The sequence below is a fragment of the Lissotriton helveticus genome, chromosome 5_1 (assembly GCF_964261635.1).
Source record: "Lissotriton helveticus chromosome 5_1, aLisHel1.1, whole genome shotgun sequence".
NCBI classification, from domain to species: Eukaryota; Metazoa; Chordata; class Amphibia; order Caudata; family Salamandridae; genus Lissotriton; species Lissotriton helveticus.
The window spans coordinates 2,035,338,984-2,035,358,345 of record NC_136065.1 but is presented as its reverse complement, the minus strand read 5'-3'; the positions used below and the strand labels follow the sequence as shown (position 1 = coordinate 2,035,358,345).

Below are 19,362 nucleotides of genomic sequence, written 5' to 3'. Positions count from 1 at the left end.
GCAGCTGCTGGGCCTCTTTTCCCCTGCTGGGCCCCAGTTGTCCTGCTGGGCCCTGTCACCTCTGTTCTATGCAGGTTGTCCTGATCCTGTCCTTATGCTGTAATAAACCTGCACAAACTCCTACTACCTCGAATCTTGACTCTTATTTATTGAGCTATCTGTTATGCTATAAGTCTAGTCAAAAATAGGGTATTATTTATTTATTTACCACACAATGCCGGCTTATATCATGGGATCGGTATAATGTGTTTACAGCAGGGCTCTTCTTTCTAAACTGATAAGCACTATTCAGTGTTCTAGATGTATTGTAAACTCTTTCAGGCAAAACCACAGGAACCAGAAAAAAGAGCAACACAGTGGAGCCATACAACTGAAGAGTAAAGCAAAGAGGAGTTCTGCTATCTATAAAGCAAACTTATATCCCTATGTGCACCAACCAGAAGGAAGATGAATCTTTACCTGTAACTGTGAAAAATGATTATCCAGTCTAAAGACACTATTACTACAAAAAGCCTTACACACATTATGAGTGTGACATGTATTTGGTGAACATTGTACTTAATTGTTAAATCTGAAAGCAAACCTGCAAAATACTGCACACATACAGGTTATGTGGGAAAAATATAAGTGCTTTATCAGCCATGTTTGCCCTTCAGGAGGCACAATCATTGGGTGTAGACAAACCTATTCCCAACTCAGACACCCTAACCAAGAGAGAAGTATCAGAGACATGCAGTGAGAGCTTTAGTTTGCCATCAGACCTAAAGAACCCTCTGCAAATGCACACAGGAGAAAAACAATTCAATACCACTGAATGTGCTAAAAGCGTTAGTTGTTTATTTAACCTACAATGTCATCAACAAGCCCACAAAGGGGAACAATCACACCCTTGCAGCGAATCTGTGAGCAGTTTTGGTTACTCTTCCGCATTAAGTAATCATCAACTAGCACAGACAGGGGGAAAAGCATTCAAGTGCAGTGAATGTGAGAAAAGCTTTAGTAGATTTTCAGCACTAAAAAGACATCAACGAATACACACGGGGGAAAAACCTTACCGTTGCAGTGAATGTGTGAAGAGCTTTTGTCAGTCATCAGATCTCCAAAAACATCAGCGAACACACACAGGTGAAAGACCATACCATTGCAATGAATGTGCAAAGAGCTTTAGATGTTTATCACACCTCAAAATACATCATCGAACACATACAGGTGAAAAACCCTACCATTGCAATGAATGTGTGAAGAGCTTTAGCCGTGTATCACAACTCCAAAGACATCATCGAATACATACAGGAGAAAAAACATACCATTGCAATGCATGTGTGAAGAGCTTTAGTTGTTTATCACACCTCCAAATACATCGGCGAACACACAAGGGGGAAAAAACATACAATTGTATTGAGTGTGGAAAGAGCTTTAGTCGGTTATCACAACTACAATACCATCAGCGAATACACACTGGTGAAAAGCCTTATAATTGCAGTGAATGTGTGAAGAGCTTTCGTCTGTTATCAACTCTACACAAACATCAGCAGACACACACTAGGGAAAAGCCATATCACTGCAGTGAATGTACAAAGAGCTATCGTCAGGCATCAGACCTCAAAAATCATCAGCGAACACACACAGGGGAAAGTGTCATGATTCGACTTTTGGACCGCCTGTTGAGTTAGTTTTGGTTCTATAAGAAGTTATACACTACAAAGACCAGAATGCTTAGTAAGCTGGGAGGGGTTATCATCTATATATGTCTCTGCCTGCTGGGGCGCTGTGTACGTGATTTTGCACCTTGAACTTGTTTGTGCTGATTCCAATGTTTGAACCGCGTTTGGCAGAGAGCCGGTCAAAGCGGAGTTCTTTGAAGTACTTAGCGGCGTTGCTGTAGCTGCTGTTTGCCTGAGAGAGTGATTATTTCAGGACTGGTGTTTTCCCGCGTTGGTTGTGAGCCAGCCAAGGCGGAGTTCTGTATCGAGAAGAGAAGGCGTGCGGCGGCTGCCGTGTGCCTCAGCTGTGTTGCGGTGTGGATTTCCCCTCAATTCCGGCTGGAAGGTATCCGGCGTTAAAGGAGGGGTGAAGCGGCTGAATCCTGAGGCGGCCTTTTCAAAACGTCTTTGTTCTCTCGTTTGAGAGAAATAACGAGCGGGGAGTAGCGGCTTCCTTTTAGTGCGTTCAGCAGCTGCTGAACGCGGTTCTGGCACCGGCTGGTGTTTTCGGAGTCCTTTGGAACAGAAAAAGGATCGGACTTCTCCTGAAGCGCATGAATTCCGTGAGTTCTGCAAGTAATGAATTTATGAGCACTAGCGCTTTTATATGAAGACGCAGTCTAGTACCTTAGATTTTGATTACTATAACCTGGGATATAGCGCTTTTAATATTGGAAATATACTGAATCACTGAACATTGGTTACAAGACTGTGTTTTTGTTTTGGATCAATCCAGAGACTTTCAAAGACTGATCAAGTTATTTTTTAGCACAATTACCTCTTCATTTGGATTCACGAAGGTTTACTATTGGGAATTTACTTTGGTGCAAAACCAGGAAGGCTGGAAGATTTGTATGTTAAAGCGGAAGAAGGTCTTTACACTACCTACCGGGAGGGAAAAGACGAAATTATAGCTAGTGCCCGTGATAGGTGGTGTCCTAGCGAGATATACCGAGAGTAGTTAGCAGATCTGTGTTATTAATGTTTGTTTGTTTTCTTGGTTTTTTCTCATTTCAGCCTCCCGTCCCGTTCCAGTCCCTTCCTGGTCTTTTTTCCCTCGCCATATTCCCTTATGCTCTGTGGTATTTGATTTCAGAGTATAGGGTAGTCTGGAGGTGGACCTGTCGCAGGGTTTCTGTACTCACACAGAACTGTGCACAGAGGAGTGGAACCTCGGCAAATTAGGGTGTCCCAAAACTTACCTTAGCAACCAACTCACCCCTTACCGAGCTAGCTACAGTGTCTCGTTGGACATATCAAACTTCCAATGTTTAGACAAACCAGATCATGAACTTACAGTACCTCAGGGTACGTGGGACTCATGAACACTCTTTCGTTATATTATCATTACAAACCAGAACATGGAGTAAAGAAGACACATGTGCATTTGAAATGTTTATTTACTAATGCCGTCTTCTCAGGCGCAGTATCTTAGATAATACAAGTATACTTATTATCAGTAGCAAAATTATCAGCATAGTTACTAAGATATAAAAAGCGAATGGTGACAGCATGTTAACATGCTGTAATGAATAAGAGTTAACAACACTTATATCTCACCCTCCCTAACACATATATTATATTATTAGCTAAGAAGGTCTCTTTGGGTTGTTTTAGGGCGGGCCCATACCTTAGTGTCCTAGCATGAAGGAATCACATCAGCAGACACCAGCTCTCTCTGCATGTGCACCGCATCAAGTGTGTTAACAAATTCTCGTGCAAAGCAATATCAATCCCGCCTCAAGCCCAAGTTGGCAAAGGCTGCACTTGTGTTATGACTATGAAGGCGTGGAGATCAGACCTCATAACAATTACTTATCGTGTTGCTCCTGAAACTTCAGCACTCTCCGTGCAGACATGGTTTATTAAACAAAACTGATATCAGAGCAATAACATATTATTCTCACATACACCACGGCAAACCACTAGGTTGAAAGCTAAGTCAACAATTAAGGGTCGTGTGCAAAAGTTGCAAGAAAGGAAAAATGGCGTTTAAATCTCAAATGTACCTATGCTAACTTAACACGATATAAGGATATATAGGAGCTATACAACACCCCCCCATGATCCGAGAACGGACTAAATAAGATAACAGAAGTGCCATCACATGAGAGCAGAATCCAACAATAAACGAGCATGAATAAAAATTCAATTATAAAAACTAATGCTAAAAAATAGCCCACAAGTATAATGTGGCTCAAGCCAATAGGCAAGCAAAAATAAAATGTCTTGACCAAAAGTCAATAAAATCAAGGAAATGCTATCAATCAGCATGTCAATTTGAGGCAGTGTTTATGATAAGACTGTATATGAAAAGTAAGCTGCAACAGCCTCCAGGAGGAAGTCACTGTCCTCATCCGAAAACAGTTCAGCCATCCAATTTAAAAGATGAAAGGAACATACGTGATCTCCCAGCACCGGATCCTCTATAACCATCAGAGGACAGCTCGGTGGGTTTTCAAGAAAACTTCGTTCCAAGAAATTTTGCGCTGCCGACAACACATCCCAGGGACCCATTAGTCCATGTGCCACCGCCAAGGCCATAATCCTTTCGTCAGAACAAACCAACTCGTGAGCAATGATAGGACTCATCAGTTGATCAAAATCGACGTCAGAAGAAATCGGTCCGCAGAGACACAAATCAATGGCCCAAAGGAAATCACAGGTCAGGCAGCGAAATACAGGCTGGACACAGGTAAAATAGGAGAACCGAAAAGATAATCCAAACGCCGTGCTTAGAGTCGCCAACGGCAGTGTGCCATAATAATCAAGCATGCGGTTGCGAAACCGCGTCAGTAGCACTTGCGCGTGGTCTTGCACAGGAAGGGCATCCATATTTAAAAAGGCAGAAAACCACCAAAGCGCCAGCCGCTAATGCAAGGAAAAACGGGAATCCTCCAAACAAGGATGAAAAAATAGAATGGAAGAAGGCAGGGATGACTCCAAAAATCTTCTCAAAGGAAGTCACGAGACCACTGCTAACAACTTTAAAAAAATGTGCTAGGCCCGTTGTGGAGGATGCGTTAAAGATAGAACGAACCATGGCTCCGAAATGCAAAGGCAAATCAGTATTTAAAAGAGCCTGAACCTCCGTACGGGTGTTAGCAATGTGAAGCACGAAAGTTTCACGGGCCGAGCTCAAGGCCACCTCTTTCTGGGACAATAGAGCTCTTATTCTAGCCATGCCGCTGAATTCTGCTCCCAAGGTCGGTATCTGTGGCCAAATGGAAGACTCCCTATGTTCACGTGTGGGAGGATAAAGAACATTTCTGCAGCAAATAACTCGCTCACTTACTGTTACTATGAAAGCTATACCTTTAATTAACCCACAACAGTTTTCATTATTGAGCATTAAATAACTACCATTCTCTAACAATTTAAACGTGGGGATGGTAGCAGGAACTGGCGTGCCCTGTAAAACGCAAGCCATATTCGGTCGGTCCTTGTTACATGAACCGTGTAACTGTATGTGTCTGCACATTAAAGAATGATCTGGCGTCTCAGTACACTCATCCCCTGTTAGATAAACTTCCTGTTCATCCTTTAAACATCTGTATGTGTATGGGAGTGACCAGACCTCATGAAGAAAACCGCTACCTAAGGGTTCAAAACGACCTATTGGCACATATTTCATACAATTTGAAAACTTATATAAAGCAAAAGGCAGTGTTATTAAACCGTGGATAAGCCACGTAGCAGCAGTGGCTTCTGCCACAGAAAAAGGTAAAGATTCCAACCTTTCAATATGTAGCATAGAAAAGGAAGCATCACGCATTCAAAGCAAGCGTTGTTTGTCTGTCAAATTAAACGGTGCAAATAAAGAGGAAACGTTCATGTATCCCCAGGGAACTTTACCCATTTTCAGAGTCTGAAGTGTCCATGCAAACTGCATGATTGACCGTAATTGATTTTGACCATGGTATAACACTGACACTTCATCATGCACAATATCAACAACAGACGACACAATATTATCTAATGTGTAAATTCTAGAGGAAAGCACGTTAATGCTATTGTCAACAACTGCAAGCACTTTCTCAAGATTCGCCTGATCAATAGCCCTAAGGCGTGAAGCAGCCTCAATCTGTGACAGTTTCCAAATTTCATTGTAAACCCCATATAACCACCTTTTCGACCTGCCACTAGCTGGGCCTTTAATGAAATCATTCAAATCCACGTCTGCATTCAGTTTGGAAAGGTGATACTTAACCGCAGGTAAAGTTGAATGTTTCAGCCAAGCTTGACACAACTTGCCCACAGAGTAAGAGGTGACAGTATGACTCAAATCAAACCGGGGATCAGATCTAACAGTCTTAAAACCGTCAGTTATATTTAAAAACCTTTTTTGGCAAGAATCAGCACTACGGTGCCAAAGCAGCCAACCCTTAGGATTCATACTGGAAATGTTAAAGGAGGAATTAAGAAGCAGAGCCTGTATATCTTTAATGGACAATTGAGTAAAATTACTCCAATCCTCATATTCCTCCAACTCCGGGAAAGACGGGGTGTTTAACCTTTTAGATGTAGCCAATCCAAAGCATGTGGTCTGGGAAATGGTTTCATTTAAAAACAACATATGATTCGGGATGAGACATGCACGGTGCAAAGCCTCAGTGCCTCGTACCTGCCAGGACCTTGAACCCCAAACCGATTTAAGGTCTATTGTTTCCTTCCATAACTCATAGCCCCCAGTAACTAATTGATCTAGGAAGGCCTTCGAATACAACAATTTTGTATCGGTAAGTCTAACCTTGGACAGTGGCTGTTTGTGAAATTTAAAATAAAAGGACTCGGGATTGGACTGATTAAAGTCAGTGAAATAAGTATACTTTTTAAGAAACGTTTCTGAACTCCCTTGTGTAGGTGCCGGGCAATGTTCCCACTGAGTAAAATTAACAGCATCCCTTCGGGAAGATGTTTTGTGTAAGAAGTGATTGCCATAATGTTGGTAACAGAACAAATCACCATAATTAGCAGATTCTAAATATAAATCCTCAGCATCAAAAGCAGCATAGTATTTCAAATCAGAAAACAAACTTTCCACAGCATTAACATCCCAATCATCAGACCGAATGTTTTGTTTCACCACATCCCCCATATTCACTCTTAGTACATTAGGAACATTAACGACTTCCGTTGGGCCATGAATCTGAAAACGAACTGCATCCCACGCGATTCCATCCAGAACAGGCCATGCTGTGATGTTAACCAAAGTCAAGTCTCTTTTTAATCTGTGTGTAGAATGTGAAGAGGAAAGTGGGGCCAAAGTTCCATTTAAATGAGTAATGCAAGTTCTCTCCTCGACATAGTGTCCATTCATAATTCGAAAAAAATAAAACACAAAACCAATTGACATAAAAAGGTAAACCGAAAAAAGGACCAGCCAAATGTATGTCCAAGGAGGTATCAAAAAATGTTTTTTAAACAGGCTAGCATATACTGCAATTTGAGAGGGTTTTTTCGAGGCAAGGGAAGCAGAGTCAAATGAAAATCTGGATTCCGTGGCTAAACGAGCTTGCAGGTCAGGCATGGACAAATCAGTGGGGTATGTATAGTCCAACTCATCAACGTTAGTTCCGGGTAAATTATTTAATAATGGACTGGAAACAGCAGGTAATTCGATGGCCACTTCAGGTTCAATATTAGAAGCAGTGGGCATAACTGAATTTCTCACAATGGAAGGACAGGAAACAGCCGGTGTCATGCTAAGAAGAATCGGCCACTCTGTGTATCTTGACATTGTCAATTGAAATAAACCTGTTTTCCTTACGACCAGGAAGTGGTGGTAAAATGACTGTTCTTGTGCCCTTCACTCCAAGGACGGGAACCGGAGCTCGATAGGAAGGACCAAATTCTTTCTTGTTATCGATCTTCTCTCGAACCAGTTCGCCAACTTGAGGTAACCAGCCAGCTACCGGGATCTGCAACGCATCATCCGACGTGGAGGGCAAATGTTCCTTTGCAAGACTGTCTCTGGTCTTTTGTAGATTCTGTAAAACATTGCAATGTTCATCTGCGTCAAAGCAAGTGGCGCGAACCACCAAGTCTAGACCGTCAAGGTCAGGGACGTACATCTTGATGCCAAAGAGCATCTCGTATGGGGTCCGCCCACCCAGAGACCTTCTAGGGAGATTATTAAGAGCACGCTGCACGCCATAGAGGTGAGCCAGCCAGTTTCTGCCAGTGCCTATAACTCGGGCTGTCAAAGATTGCTTTAAATCACGGTTCATTCGTTCAACTACACTATTACCCTCAGGTCTGTAGGGTGACGAAAACTTGACTTGGACCCCCATCGAAGTCATGGCATCCTTATACGCCTTAGAGGCGAAAGCCGGACCCTGATCCGAATGGAAGGTACCACAGGCAAAAATCCCTATAAAGATACGCAAATCTCTAATGACAGTCCGTGAATCAGCGCTGCGATGTGGCCATACCCACACAAAGCGTGTGCATGAGTCAACTGCTACTAAGATGTACTTATATGCAGTATCAGATGAAAAAGGACCGCAGTGATCTAAATAAACACAGCCTAGCGGTTTATTAGAAATGTACAACTGAGTCTGTGGCGGACGCGTAGCAGTGGAAGGTTTAATCTGCTGGCATATGTCACACAGAAGGACATAATCACGCGTCTGTTTGTACAGTCCCCGCCACCAGAAACGTAGTTGTAATTGAGTTACAGTGGCCGAGACGCCCGCATGCGCAGACGCCACACCTTCATGAGCCGCTGTAATCAAGTCTGCTCTGCGATCCGAGTTGGGAATCAGCCGTTCCCCAACATCAGGAATTGTCACAAAAGGAACCTTTTCGGGACTTAAGTGGTATTTATACTTCGAAGGGAATCCCGCAGGATGTTTACTTCCCTTCTCAGAGGCAGCAATCGCTGCCAAGATGTCGCTATCAATCTTGGTTTTAGACCTAGTAACTGCTGCAACTAAGTATGTAGATACTGCTGATTTCGCTGCTTCATCAGCAAGCGAGTTGCCAACAGCGTGAACTCCTACGCGCTGATGACCGAGAGTATGAATAACAAAAACGAGTGGCAACTTAGCCTTAAGCTCTGCCACTCGAACCCAGATCATTTTATGTTTTATTGTGCTACCCTTGGAATCATGAAAATCATTTTGAATCCAAAAGAACAAGTTTTCATTGTAAGACTGAACACAGTAGTAAGAATCACTTACAATCAGAGTTGTAACACTTGGATCCGCGTACTCTAACGCTAGTAATAGAGCACGAAGCTCTGCCAATTGTGCGGTGCAATCGCCCAGGGGCATCGTGTGCACCTCCCTGGAAATGAACTCATCATTCAACATAGCACCGACCACAATGGCGCATGCGGAAACGTAGGCATGTTTAGAGCCATGCGCAACCTGCGCCGACCCATCAGTGTAAATGATGCAATGGAAGTCCTCCAAAGGTCGCATAGCCAGAGGAGCAGGATGAACGAATTCATACTGCAAGTACTCTTGCGACCGTAAGGAGGCGTCAAAAATAAACATGACATCCGTGGATGACAATGACGCAGCCCACTGAATCCACCGAGGGTGCAAAGCTTTTGAATTTGGTACACTGGCTTTCGTGACTGCCTCCAAATGAGGACAGGGTGTTATCACAAGCATGCGTTTCCCCTGAGACAGTGCTCGTTCCTTAAGAATTGCCATCTGTACAGCAGTTAAAACCTTTTCCACTGTGGGAAACCGCAACTCAGCCGAAGTGTACAAGTGCGACTTGTAAGCAATAGGTACTGTGTCACCTTCATTAAAAGTGAGGTATGTGAAACCCACCGTCCCAGGAATTATTCTTATTACTAGGTTGGTGTGGTTATCACGAGTCAGTAAATATTTAGAAGCGAGCAGATCAGCCTGCAAGGATTGCAAAATGGCTGAATGCTCAGGCAGCCAGCATGATTTTGAGAAAGTTGGTTGTATCAAAGCATACAACGGCTTGATACGCTGGGCATATTCCGGAATGTAAGTTCTGCCGAAATTCAAAAAACCCAGCAAAGACTGTAATTTTTTCAGTGTTGTAGGAGCGCGCAATTGTGCGCATTTCTCCAAGAAGTGAGGAGCCAAACCTCTACCTTCATTGTTCAGCTCATAGCCGAGGAACAACACCGTGTGTTCTGCAATGTGCGATTTTGCAAAATTAAATTTGTAACCCATATCAGCAAAGGTACAAATTATGGAATTCACTCGACACAGATGCATCCAAATCTCGTCGTCTGTGAGATAAATATCATCTACATAAGAACATGCATCTGGATCGATTCCCTCCAACAGAGTGACTATTCTGGAGGTGAAGACTCCAGGACTATTTTTGTAGCCCATTGGGAGTCGCCGGAAGCGTTTTTGCACCCCAGCGGACGTAAAACTTGTCCACTGGGAGCTAAAGTCATCCAGTCTGTGGGCATAAAAACCATTGGAAATGTCAAGCGTTGTCTTGAAGCGCTTACGCACTAGACTATCCACTAGGGCAGAGCCGTGAGTATTCTGTACTGCACAGTTACGGCAATGCGAGTTCAAATGCCGGTAATCCAATACCAAACGATATGATCCGTCAGGTTTGGTCACAGTAAAAAGGGGATTATTCATTGGTGACACACACGTTTCAATAACTCCCTGATATTCCAATTGTTCAAGGATTTCTGCGACGGCTGCTTTAGCTTCACGCCGTATGGGATATTGAGGCTGAGGCTGCGGCTCAGACCGCAAAGGAATTTCGTGGCAAGGGGACAATTTGTCCCAACCACATTGGTTGCGGTAGAGAGCCGGTGCAAGAGCCCGAGCCCACTCTTCTGCAAAATGCTGCGCATGCTCAGTCGAGACAGTGTGCGCGAAACTGGGAAGGATTACCTCCTCCCCTCGCGGCGCTGCGAGCACAAAAGGTGGGGGCCAGTCAGCCTCGGAAAGCAAAATGTCGTACGTAGACGAAAGGTTCTCCCAAAACACCCCTCTGACAGTACGCTGTATGTCACCTTCAATTAACAGGACAATTTCAAAAAGTCTTTCAGGGGGAGCTAATCTCGTATCGGCTGTTTCTATTACAACAAACACTTCAGTCGCTGTCACCCTCAGTAGTGGACGGAGCGCCTCTCTGACTATGGTAATCTCCGCCGCGCTGTCCAGCAAGTTCAGAGCCCACGTCAGATTCCGAAGCCGCGTTCTCACTATCTGTGGCATATCTATGCGCTGTTAAGGCTGCGACTTTCTTTCTCGCAAACTGCGGACGCTTAGGCGTAGAATCCTCCTGCTTCACTGCGCCGTCCGTCTGGCGGGACTGACCACGTCCTTGTTGGCCACCACGTCCACGTCCACCCCCTCCTCCTCCACCGGTCTTCGGGGCCGATGTTTCCTGAAAGGAACGAGGAGAGCGTTGATCAGAACCCTGAAATCGATCAGGTGATTTAATCATCGCGCGATCGCGCAAATCATAAACTTTTTCTGTCGGCGCAGGTGCTTGTATTGCAGGAAAAGAATCCTGAGTCTGTGTATTCTTCTTCCCCTGTGTCTGTTTCTTAGGCCAATTTTGTTTTTTGGACTTGGGCTGGACATCTCTTAATCTCTCCCTATGTGCCAGCTCGTACTCTGAGGTCCTCTGCTCTTCATCTTGCTATCGTTCCTCGTTTTAAGAGATCCAGGACAGGCGGACGTTCCTTCCAAGTTCTTGCCGCCAAGTTGTGGAACTCTTTGCCTGTGCATATCCGTGCCATCGAGGGGCTTTCTGCTTTTAGGAAGGCAGTAAAAACCTTCCTCTTTCCCCTGGTCCCCTAGTTATGTTTGCTGTGTTGTGTTCTTGGTCTCTGTCCGGTTTTTGGTTGTGTTTTCGCGCCAGGACGCCCCTTTGCTGGGGCATCTGTGCGCGTAATAAATCCGGTTAACATAACATAACATAACATAACATCTGTCACTGCAGATTGTCCCTGAGGTTGTTTTTTCTCCTTTACTGGAAAATATTTCAGACCTCTACTTGTGCGGCCAATTGTCTTATAAGCGGCCACCACAATCTTTGCTAACTGGCGGGGTTTGTCGGCATCGGGCAGAGCAGCCAAAGCATTCGACACCTGAAAGTTAACTGCATCTCCTTTAACATTGGAGAGAATGAGATCACTTACAATCTCAAAAGAACCACACAGGCGCATACCCAATTCAACCGCTGCCTCTGGACCGTGATCATTCTGAACACGTCTAATGATTTCAGGCAGGGCAGTCATAGACGGGGTGCCGAAGCACCTTGTATAAACTGCCGCAAATGTTTTTCCCCAGCTTTCACAGTCAACAAGTTCAGGAGTTATATCCTTCGGTAGAGTAATCGTTAACATTCTATGTTTATCAGCAGGAGTAGAATTCGGAAAAACCGCCTCAAGTTGATCAAACTTCTCTGCTAGCCAGAATGGGAAGTCATCGTTGTCAACTGGACGCGCACCAAAAACCGAATTAACCATCACTGGATTGAGACGCATTCCGCCTCGATCCACGGGAGCGGCCGCACCCCCCTGGCGACCACCAGGAAGATGTCGACCGATGTATTGCACTAAAGCACGAATCACGGAAATGGAAACAACATGTAGCCTGCGAATTTCTGCTAGGGTACAAGCCCCGTGATTCGGGTGCGGGGTAAAGCCACCCAACGCAGGCCAATTCGTACCTGGAATTGAGAGCGGACCTAACCTCGCTGCGGACAAAGAGTGGGGGAGGGCGCCATCAAACCAAACTCGATGCTGCCAATGATCAATAGGTATTTCCAATGCCCTGTACGGCGTATACTCAGCCGGGACATCCGAGGCGGTGTAGGAGTGGAACAAACCAGAATTAGCATCCACAGCCGGAAACGTAACCCAAGAGTAAAACAACTCGTAAGGAAACGCCGGATCTGCACATACCACGAAAATCACAGCCATCCCATCTACTGGGACCTGGTACGTCTGAAGATGGTTGCGAACCGCTACGCGACTATGCTGCGCAATAGCCACCGCCGCCATGACAACACTGGAAACAAGAAAACACAAAGAATACTTTGTAGCACAACTGGGTAGTAATTTAAAGAAACCGTTTAAGAAAGAATCAAGCTTGAATAAAGACCTATTTCAAAAAATAGGTAGGTTTCACCGACACCCCGTTTTCCGGAAACGGATGTGAAGGGGTTAAGGCATGAACGATAAACTACTCGAGTGTCATGATATAAGACCACCGAAACCGTTGGGCGCCATGTCGCAGGGTTTCTGCACTCACACAGAACTGTGCACAGAGGAGTGGAACCTCGGCAAATTAGGGTGTCCCAAAACTTACCTTAGCAACCAACTCACCCCTTACCGAGCTAGCTACAGTGTCTCGTTGGACATATCAAACTTCCAATGTTTAGACAAACCAGAACATGAACTTACAGTACCTCAGGGTACGTGGGACTCATGAACACTCTTTCGTTATATTATCATTACAAACCAGAACATGGAGTAAAGAAGACACATGTGCATTTGAAATGTTTATTTACTAATGCCGTCTTCTCAGGCGCAGTATCTTAGATAATACAAGTATACTTATTATCAGTAGCAAAATTATCAGCATAGTTACTAAGACATAAAAAGCGAATGGTGACAGCATGTTAACATGCTGTAATGAATAAGAGTTAACAACACTTATATCTCACCCTCCCTAACACATATATTATATTATTAGCTAAGAAGGTCTCTTTGGGTTGTTTTAGGGCGGGCCCATACCTTAGTGTCCTAGCATGAAGGAATCACATCAGCATACACCAGCTCTCTCTGCATGTGCACCGCATCAAGTGTGTTAACAAATTCTCGTGCAAAGCAATATCAATCCCGCCTCAAGCCCAAGTTGGCAAAGGCTGCACTTGTGTTATGACTATGAAGGCGTGGAGATCAGACCTCATAACAATTACTTATCGTGTTGCTCCTGAAACTTCAGCACTCTCCGTGCAGACATGGTTTATTAAACAAAACTGATATCAGAGCAATAACATATTATTCTCACATACACCACGGCAAACCACTAGGTTGAAAGCTAAGTCAACAATTAAGGGTCGTGTGCAAAAGTTGCAAGAAAGGAAAAATGGCGTTTAAATCTCAAATGTACCTATGCTAACTTAACACGATATAAGGATATATAGGAGCTATACAACAGACCCCTATATAGCATCGCCCTGATCCTGAGGATACGCGGTCGTGACAGAATCACGTACCCAAGAATAGGTTTCCTCCCGGTTAGGGGGTGCTATATAGATGGCCACTCTGGATGATGTGCTGCATGCATTGAGTGTGGTTCAACATGAATTAGAGGCGTCTAGAGCTGAAACAGCGGCATTGAAAGAACGGTTCGATAGACAAACACGCAATCCGTTCGATGCGAATGTCAGCGGTTCCCCTATACAGGTTACTGTGTCTCCTCCTATACCATTGGCTACCCCGGAAAGGTACTCAGGAGATCCGGATAAAATACAGACCTTCTTGACTCAGATCACTCTACACTTCTCGTGTAGACCAGCCTCCTTTCCTTCCAATCTGTCTCGGGTGGCTTTTGCAATTTCGTATTTGACAGGTGATGCAGCTAATTGGGCTGTGCCTCTAGTGCGAACTGACGATGCTCTTTTGTCTGACTGGGACGAATTCTGTACGGAGTTGGAAAGAGTTTTTGATAGACGTGCCACAACGCTTAGTGCTGATAAGGAGTTGTTAGGGTTGCGTCAGGGTAGGAAGGAACTCATTACCTACATGACTGCTTTCAATAGGTTAGTGGTGGAGACGTCCTGGCCTGAAGATAAACGGATGGCTTTGTATTATCAAGGTTTGAACGAGAAACTTAAGGATGTGTTAGCACAGATAGACCCCCAACCTAAGACCTGCATTGACTTGATCAATCTCACCTTACGATTAGATCACCGTATGACAGATAGAGGTGGTGATAATAAGAGAGGTGATAGAGTTGGGAGCGGGCAGCCTTTAGTGGAGCATTCTAGTGGGAAGGACACGGACCCAGAACCTATGGAAATAGGGGCGATTCGACCTCCTTTAACGAAGGCAGAAAGAGAGAGCAGAAGGTCTTTGGGTCTCTGCATGTATTGCGGAAAAAAGGGGCATTATGTCCGGGAATGCAGTATGAGGCCAAATAAGACGAATAGTTATTCCCCAGCTAAACAGATAGCAGTTACTAACGTAGGAGCTAGTCAAGTAGGTCTTCCTAGTGGTCGTGATACCTTATTCGAGTATAAACCTCCTCTGGAGTGGAAAGTGCCTTTATTGGAGGTGCCCACGTGTAAGAACACCGAATCCCACCTGGAGTTGTCCATGATTTTGAACACTGACCACCAAAGCCACCCTGTGGTGTCCATGATTGATTCTGGAGCGACAGGTAATTTTATAGATCAGGGGTTGGTAGAGAGATGGGGTTTGGTGAGGGTGCCCATTGGGAAACCAGAGCTTGTTAGGGCAGTAGATGGCACACAATCAATGTCTGGTCCGGTTACCGCCCATACTGAGGAGGTAGAATTAGTCATACCTGGGGTGGTGTGTAATCATCGAGAAAGGATTGTGTTTAACATCATTGAGGCTCCCCATCATGAGGTAATACTTGGGATGCCGTGGTTGAGGCAACACAACCCCTCTATTAATTGGAGAGCGAGAACCGTGGGATTTGAGACTGAAGAGTGTATGAATTGTTGCTTGTTTTCCCCTGAACCCTGTGTGTCTTCTTTAGCCCAGGGGTGCATTTCAGCCTCTGTAGTAGAAGAAAAAGATGGGTTGCCACAGGAGGTTGCTTGTTGTTATAATCTGAGGAGGGAGGGTGAGGAGGAAAAGCTACCCTCACTCAGGGAGAATGAGGTATGTCGTATTTTGGATTCACGATTCCGACGGAGGAAGCTATGGTTTCTGGTTTCCTGGAGGGGGTATGGTACGGATGCAGATTCATGGGAGCAGAGTTCTGAGGTTCATGATCCTGTTCCGATACGCCGCTTTTTTGCTAGTCATCCGGGTAAGCCTGGGGCTGGTAGGCGCTGGTAAGGAGGGATATACTGTCATGATTCGACTTTTGGAGCGCCTGTTGAGTTAGTTTTGGTTCTATAAGAAGTTATACACTACAAAGACCAGAATGCTTAGTAAGCTGGGAGGGGTTATCATCTATATATGTCTCTGTCTGCTGGGGCGCTGTGTACGTGATTTTGCACCTTGAACTTGTTTGTGCTCGTTCCAATGTTTGAACCGCGTTTGGCAGAGAGCCGGTCAAAGCGGAGTTCTTTGAAGTACTTAGCGGCGTTGCTGTAGCTGCTGTTTGCCTGAGAGAGTGATTATTTCAGGACTGGTGTTTTCCCGCGTTGGTTGTGAGCCAGCCAAGGCGGAGTTCTGTATCGAGAAGAGAAGGCGTGCGGCGGCTGCCGTGTGCCTCAGCTGTGTTGCGGTGTGGATTTCCCCTCAATTCCGGCTGGAAGGTATCCGGCGTTAAAGGAGGGGTGAAGCGGCTAAATCCTGAGGCGGCCTTTTCAAAACGTCTTTGTTCTCTCGTTTGAGAGAAATAACGAGCGGGGAGTAGCGGCTTCCTTTTAGTGCGTTCAGCAGCTGCTGAACGCGGTTCTGGCACCGGCTGGTGTTTTCGGAGTCCTTTGGAACAGAAAAAGGATCGGACTTCTCCTGAAGCGCATGAATTCCGTGAGTTCTGCAAGTAATGAATTTATGAGCACTAGCGCTTTTATATGAAGACGCAGTCTAGTACCTTAGATTTTGATTACTATAACCTGGGATATAGCGCTTTTAATATTGGAAATATACTGAATTACTGAACATTGGTTACAAGACTGTGTTTTTGTTTTGGATCAATCCAGAGACTTTCAAAGACTGATCAAGTTATTTTTGAGCACAATTACCTCTTCATTTGGATTCACGAAGGTTTACTATTGGGAATTTACTTTGGTGCAAAACCAGGAAGGCTGGAAGATTTGTATGTTAAAGCGGAAGAAGGTCTTTACACTACCTACCGGGAGGGAAAAGACGAAATTATAGCTAGTGCCCGTGGTAGGTGGTGTCCTAGGGAGATATACCGAGAGTAGTTAGCAGATCTGTGTTATTAATGTTTGTTTGTTTTCTTGGTTTTTTCTCATTTCAGCCTCCCGTCCCGTTCCAGTCCCTTCCTGGTCTTTTTTCCCTCGCCATATTCCCTTATGCTCTGTGGTATTTGATTTCAGAGTATAGGGTAGTCTGGAGGTGGACCCCTATATAGAATCGCCCTGATCCTGAGGATACGCGGTCGTGACAGAAAGACCATTCCATTGCACTCAATGTGTGAAGAGCTTTAGCCAGTTATCACATCTCCGTGTTCATCAGCAAAAACACACGGGGGAAAAGCCATTCAAGTGCAGTGAGTGTGTGAAGAGTTTTAGGCGGTTATCATACCTACACAAACATGAGCGAACACACACAGAGGAAAAGCCATTCAAGTGCAGTGAATGTGGGAGGAGGTTTAGTCAATCATATTACCTACATAAACATCAGCAAACACACACAGGGGGTACACCCTACAATTGTAATGAGTGTGTAAAGTGCTTTAGTCAGTCATCAGACCTACAATGCCATCTGCGAACACACACTGGTGAAAAACCTTACCATTGCAGTGAATGTGTGAAGAGTTTTTGTCTGTCATCATCTCTCAAAAGACATCAGCGCATACACACTGGGGAAAAACCTTACCATTGCAATGAATGTGGAAGTAGTTTTCGTGGCTATTCAGCATTAATGATTCATCAGCGAACTCACACAGGGGAAAAACCATTCAAGTGCAATGAATGTGTGAAGAGCTTTAGTCAATTATCAAACCTCGTTTGCCATCAACGAACTCACACTGGTGAAAAACCTTACCATTGCAGTGAATGTGTGAAGAGCTTTTGTCAAATATCAGCTCTCCGAAGACATCAGCGAACACACACTGGGGAAAAACCTTACCATTGCATTAAATGTGGGAGTAGTTTTTCTAGCTCGTCAGAATTAAGGGCTCATCAGCAAACTCACACAGGGGGAAAACCATTCAAGTGCAGTGAATGTGTGAAGAGCTATAGTCGGTTATCAATTCTACACAGCCATATGCAAAAACACACCTTTTTAAACACACTTGGAAAAAATCCTAGAGATGCAGCGAATATGCCAAGAACTTCAGTACATCAGCAATAATACTAACGCATCTGCGGACACACAAGTAGCAAACACATGCAGTTATTATGAGTTGAACGAATTACTTAAAATTATAACTTTATAATAATATGCAACATACAAATACCAGATAACAAAAAGTAGATGATAAAAGACCCAACTAGTAAGAAAGAAGAAAAACGTTGGGCCAGATCATGATGTCATATGGACCGCCACAGGCAGGCCATTGGTGTCAGTCTGCCCGACATCCAGGGCCGCAGCACAGCTGCCAGATAACGATGCTGACGGTCACAGCACTGTGGGAAGGGGGAATGACCGCCGCCTACGACAGGACTGGCAATCCCATTGGGGTGGCAGTTGGACAGGTAATCCCTGAATAGCAGCGGTGCCTGCGCAGACTGCCATCCTGATTACGGTGCCCCTTTCCCTCTGCCTTTTCATGGCGGTTTGACCACCATGAAAAGGCAGACAGAAGTAAGTTTGAGGGCCCCTCCGCTGTGGGGTCCTGGGGAGCACCACATGGCGCACAGTGCAGGGATGTTTCAAAACATGCCTTTTTGCATTGAGGCTTGTGCTGCGGCTATTTTAATTTTAAAGGCGCGTCACCAGTCTGCCAGTTTTCACGGCAGACTGGTGACGCGCCTTTAACCTACGTGCACACTAGACACTGGGAAGCACTGACAGTCGTCCGTTACAATATATGTGACACAGACATTACGGGCGGAAGAAATCTGGAAAATAATTCTCAAATTATAGAGTATTTCCGGTTGAAGAGATAATAATAAACACAACGCATGAAGAGATTAGAAGTGACCTTTTGAACATCGACTGTCGTGAATGCTGCATCCAAAGGCGAATTATATCAGAAAATCTAATTTGGATATTGAATAATAGCAGATGAGTCTTTCCTGAGTCTAGAATATGTGTTCCTATTTATCCCCTGGATACCTGGGTTGTTTTTATTGGAAGAGGTCCTGAAGAAGGTGGCCTTGAGCCGCCGAAACGCGCGTCGACCAAGTGCGCGGTCGCACATTGAGTGTTGAGACCTGTATTTATGATTTTATCTTCCTTGTTGCATATGGTGTGGTGATGTATGTATATAGGGTGAGAATGTTGTGAATGTTGATTGTGTGATAGCATTGTGATCTTTGTTTCTCTCCAGGGGGATAATAAAATTATGTGTATTTGTATATAAAATGTGTATATCGCTGGACATTACATGTTTTTTATCATGTTTTTTCTATTTTCCTGATTTATTTAAAAAAAAACTATATTTAAAAAAAATTGTCTTCTTTATAAAGAATGGTATAGAACTTTTGATGTATTAGCAAATGAATGAATTATAATATAATGCAATAAAATGTATACCTTTTCGAAAGAATGCTATGTATGGTTAACATTTGTCACCAATTTGAGGTATACTGACATTTAGAGTTTGTGGCCGTTAAGGGGAATTTCTCTCTTGTTGTGTGTTGGAACAGCAACCCCTTAAATTCATGAAGCTGCACC

General features: G+C 44.4%; 1 protein-coding gene across 1 annotated transcript; it reads left to right on the top strand.

The window, feature by feature from the left end:
* Positions 1 to 641: 641 nt before the first annotated feature.
* Positions 642 to 17,874, top strand: LOC144752861 (uncharacterized). Its single transcript, XM_078640697.1, has 2 exons — positions 642 to 1,635; positions 16,967 to 17,874. Exons 1-2 carry the CDS (start codon positions 642 to 644, stop codon positions 17,872 to 17,874), a joined length of 1,902 nt encoding a protein of 633 aa, XP_078496823.1.
* The last annotated feature ends 1,488 nt before the right edge of the window (positions 17,875 to 19,362 follow it).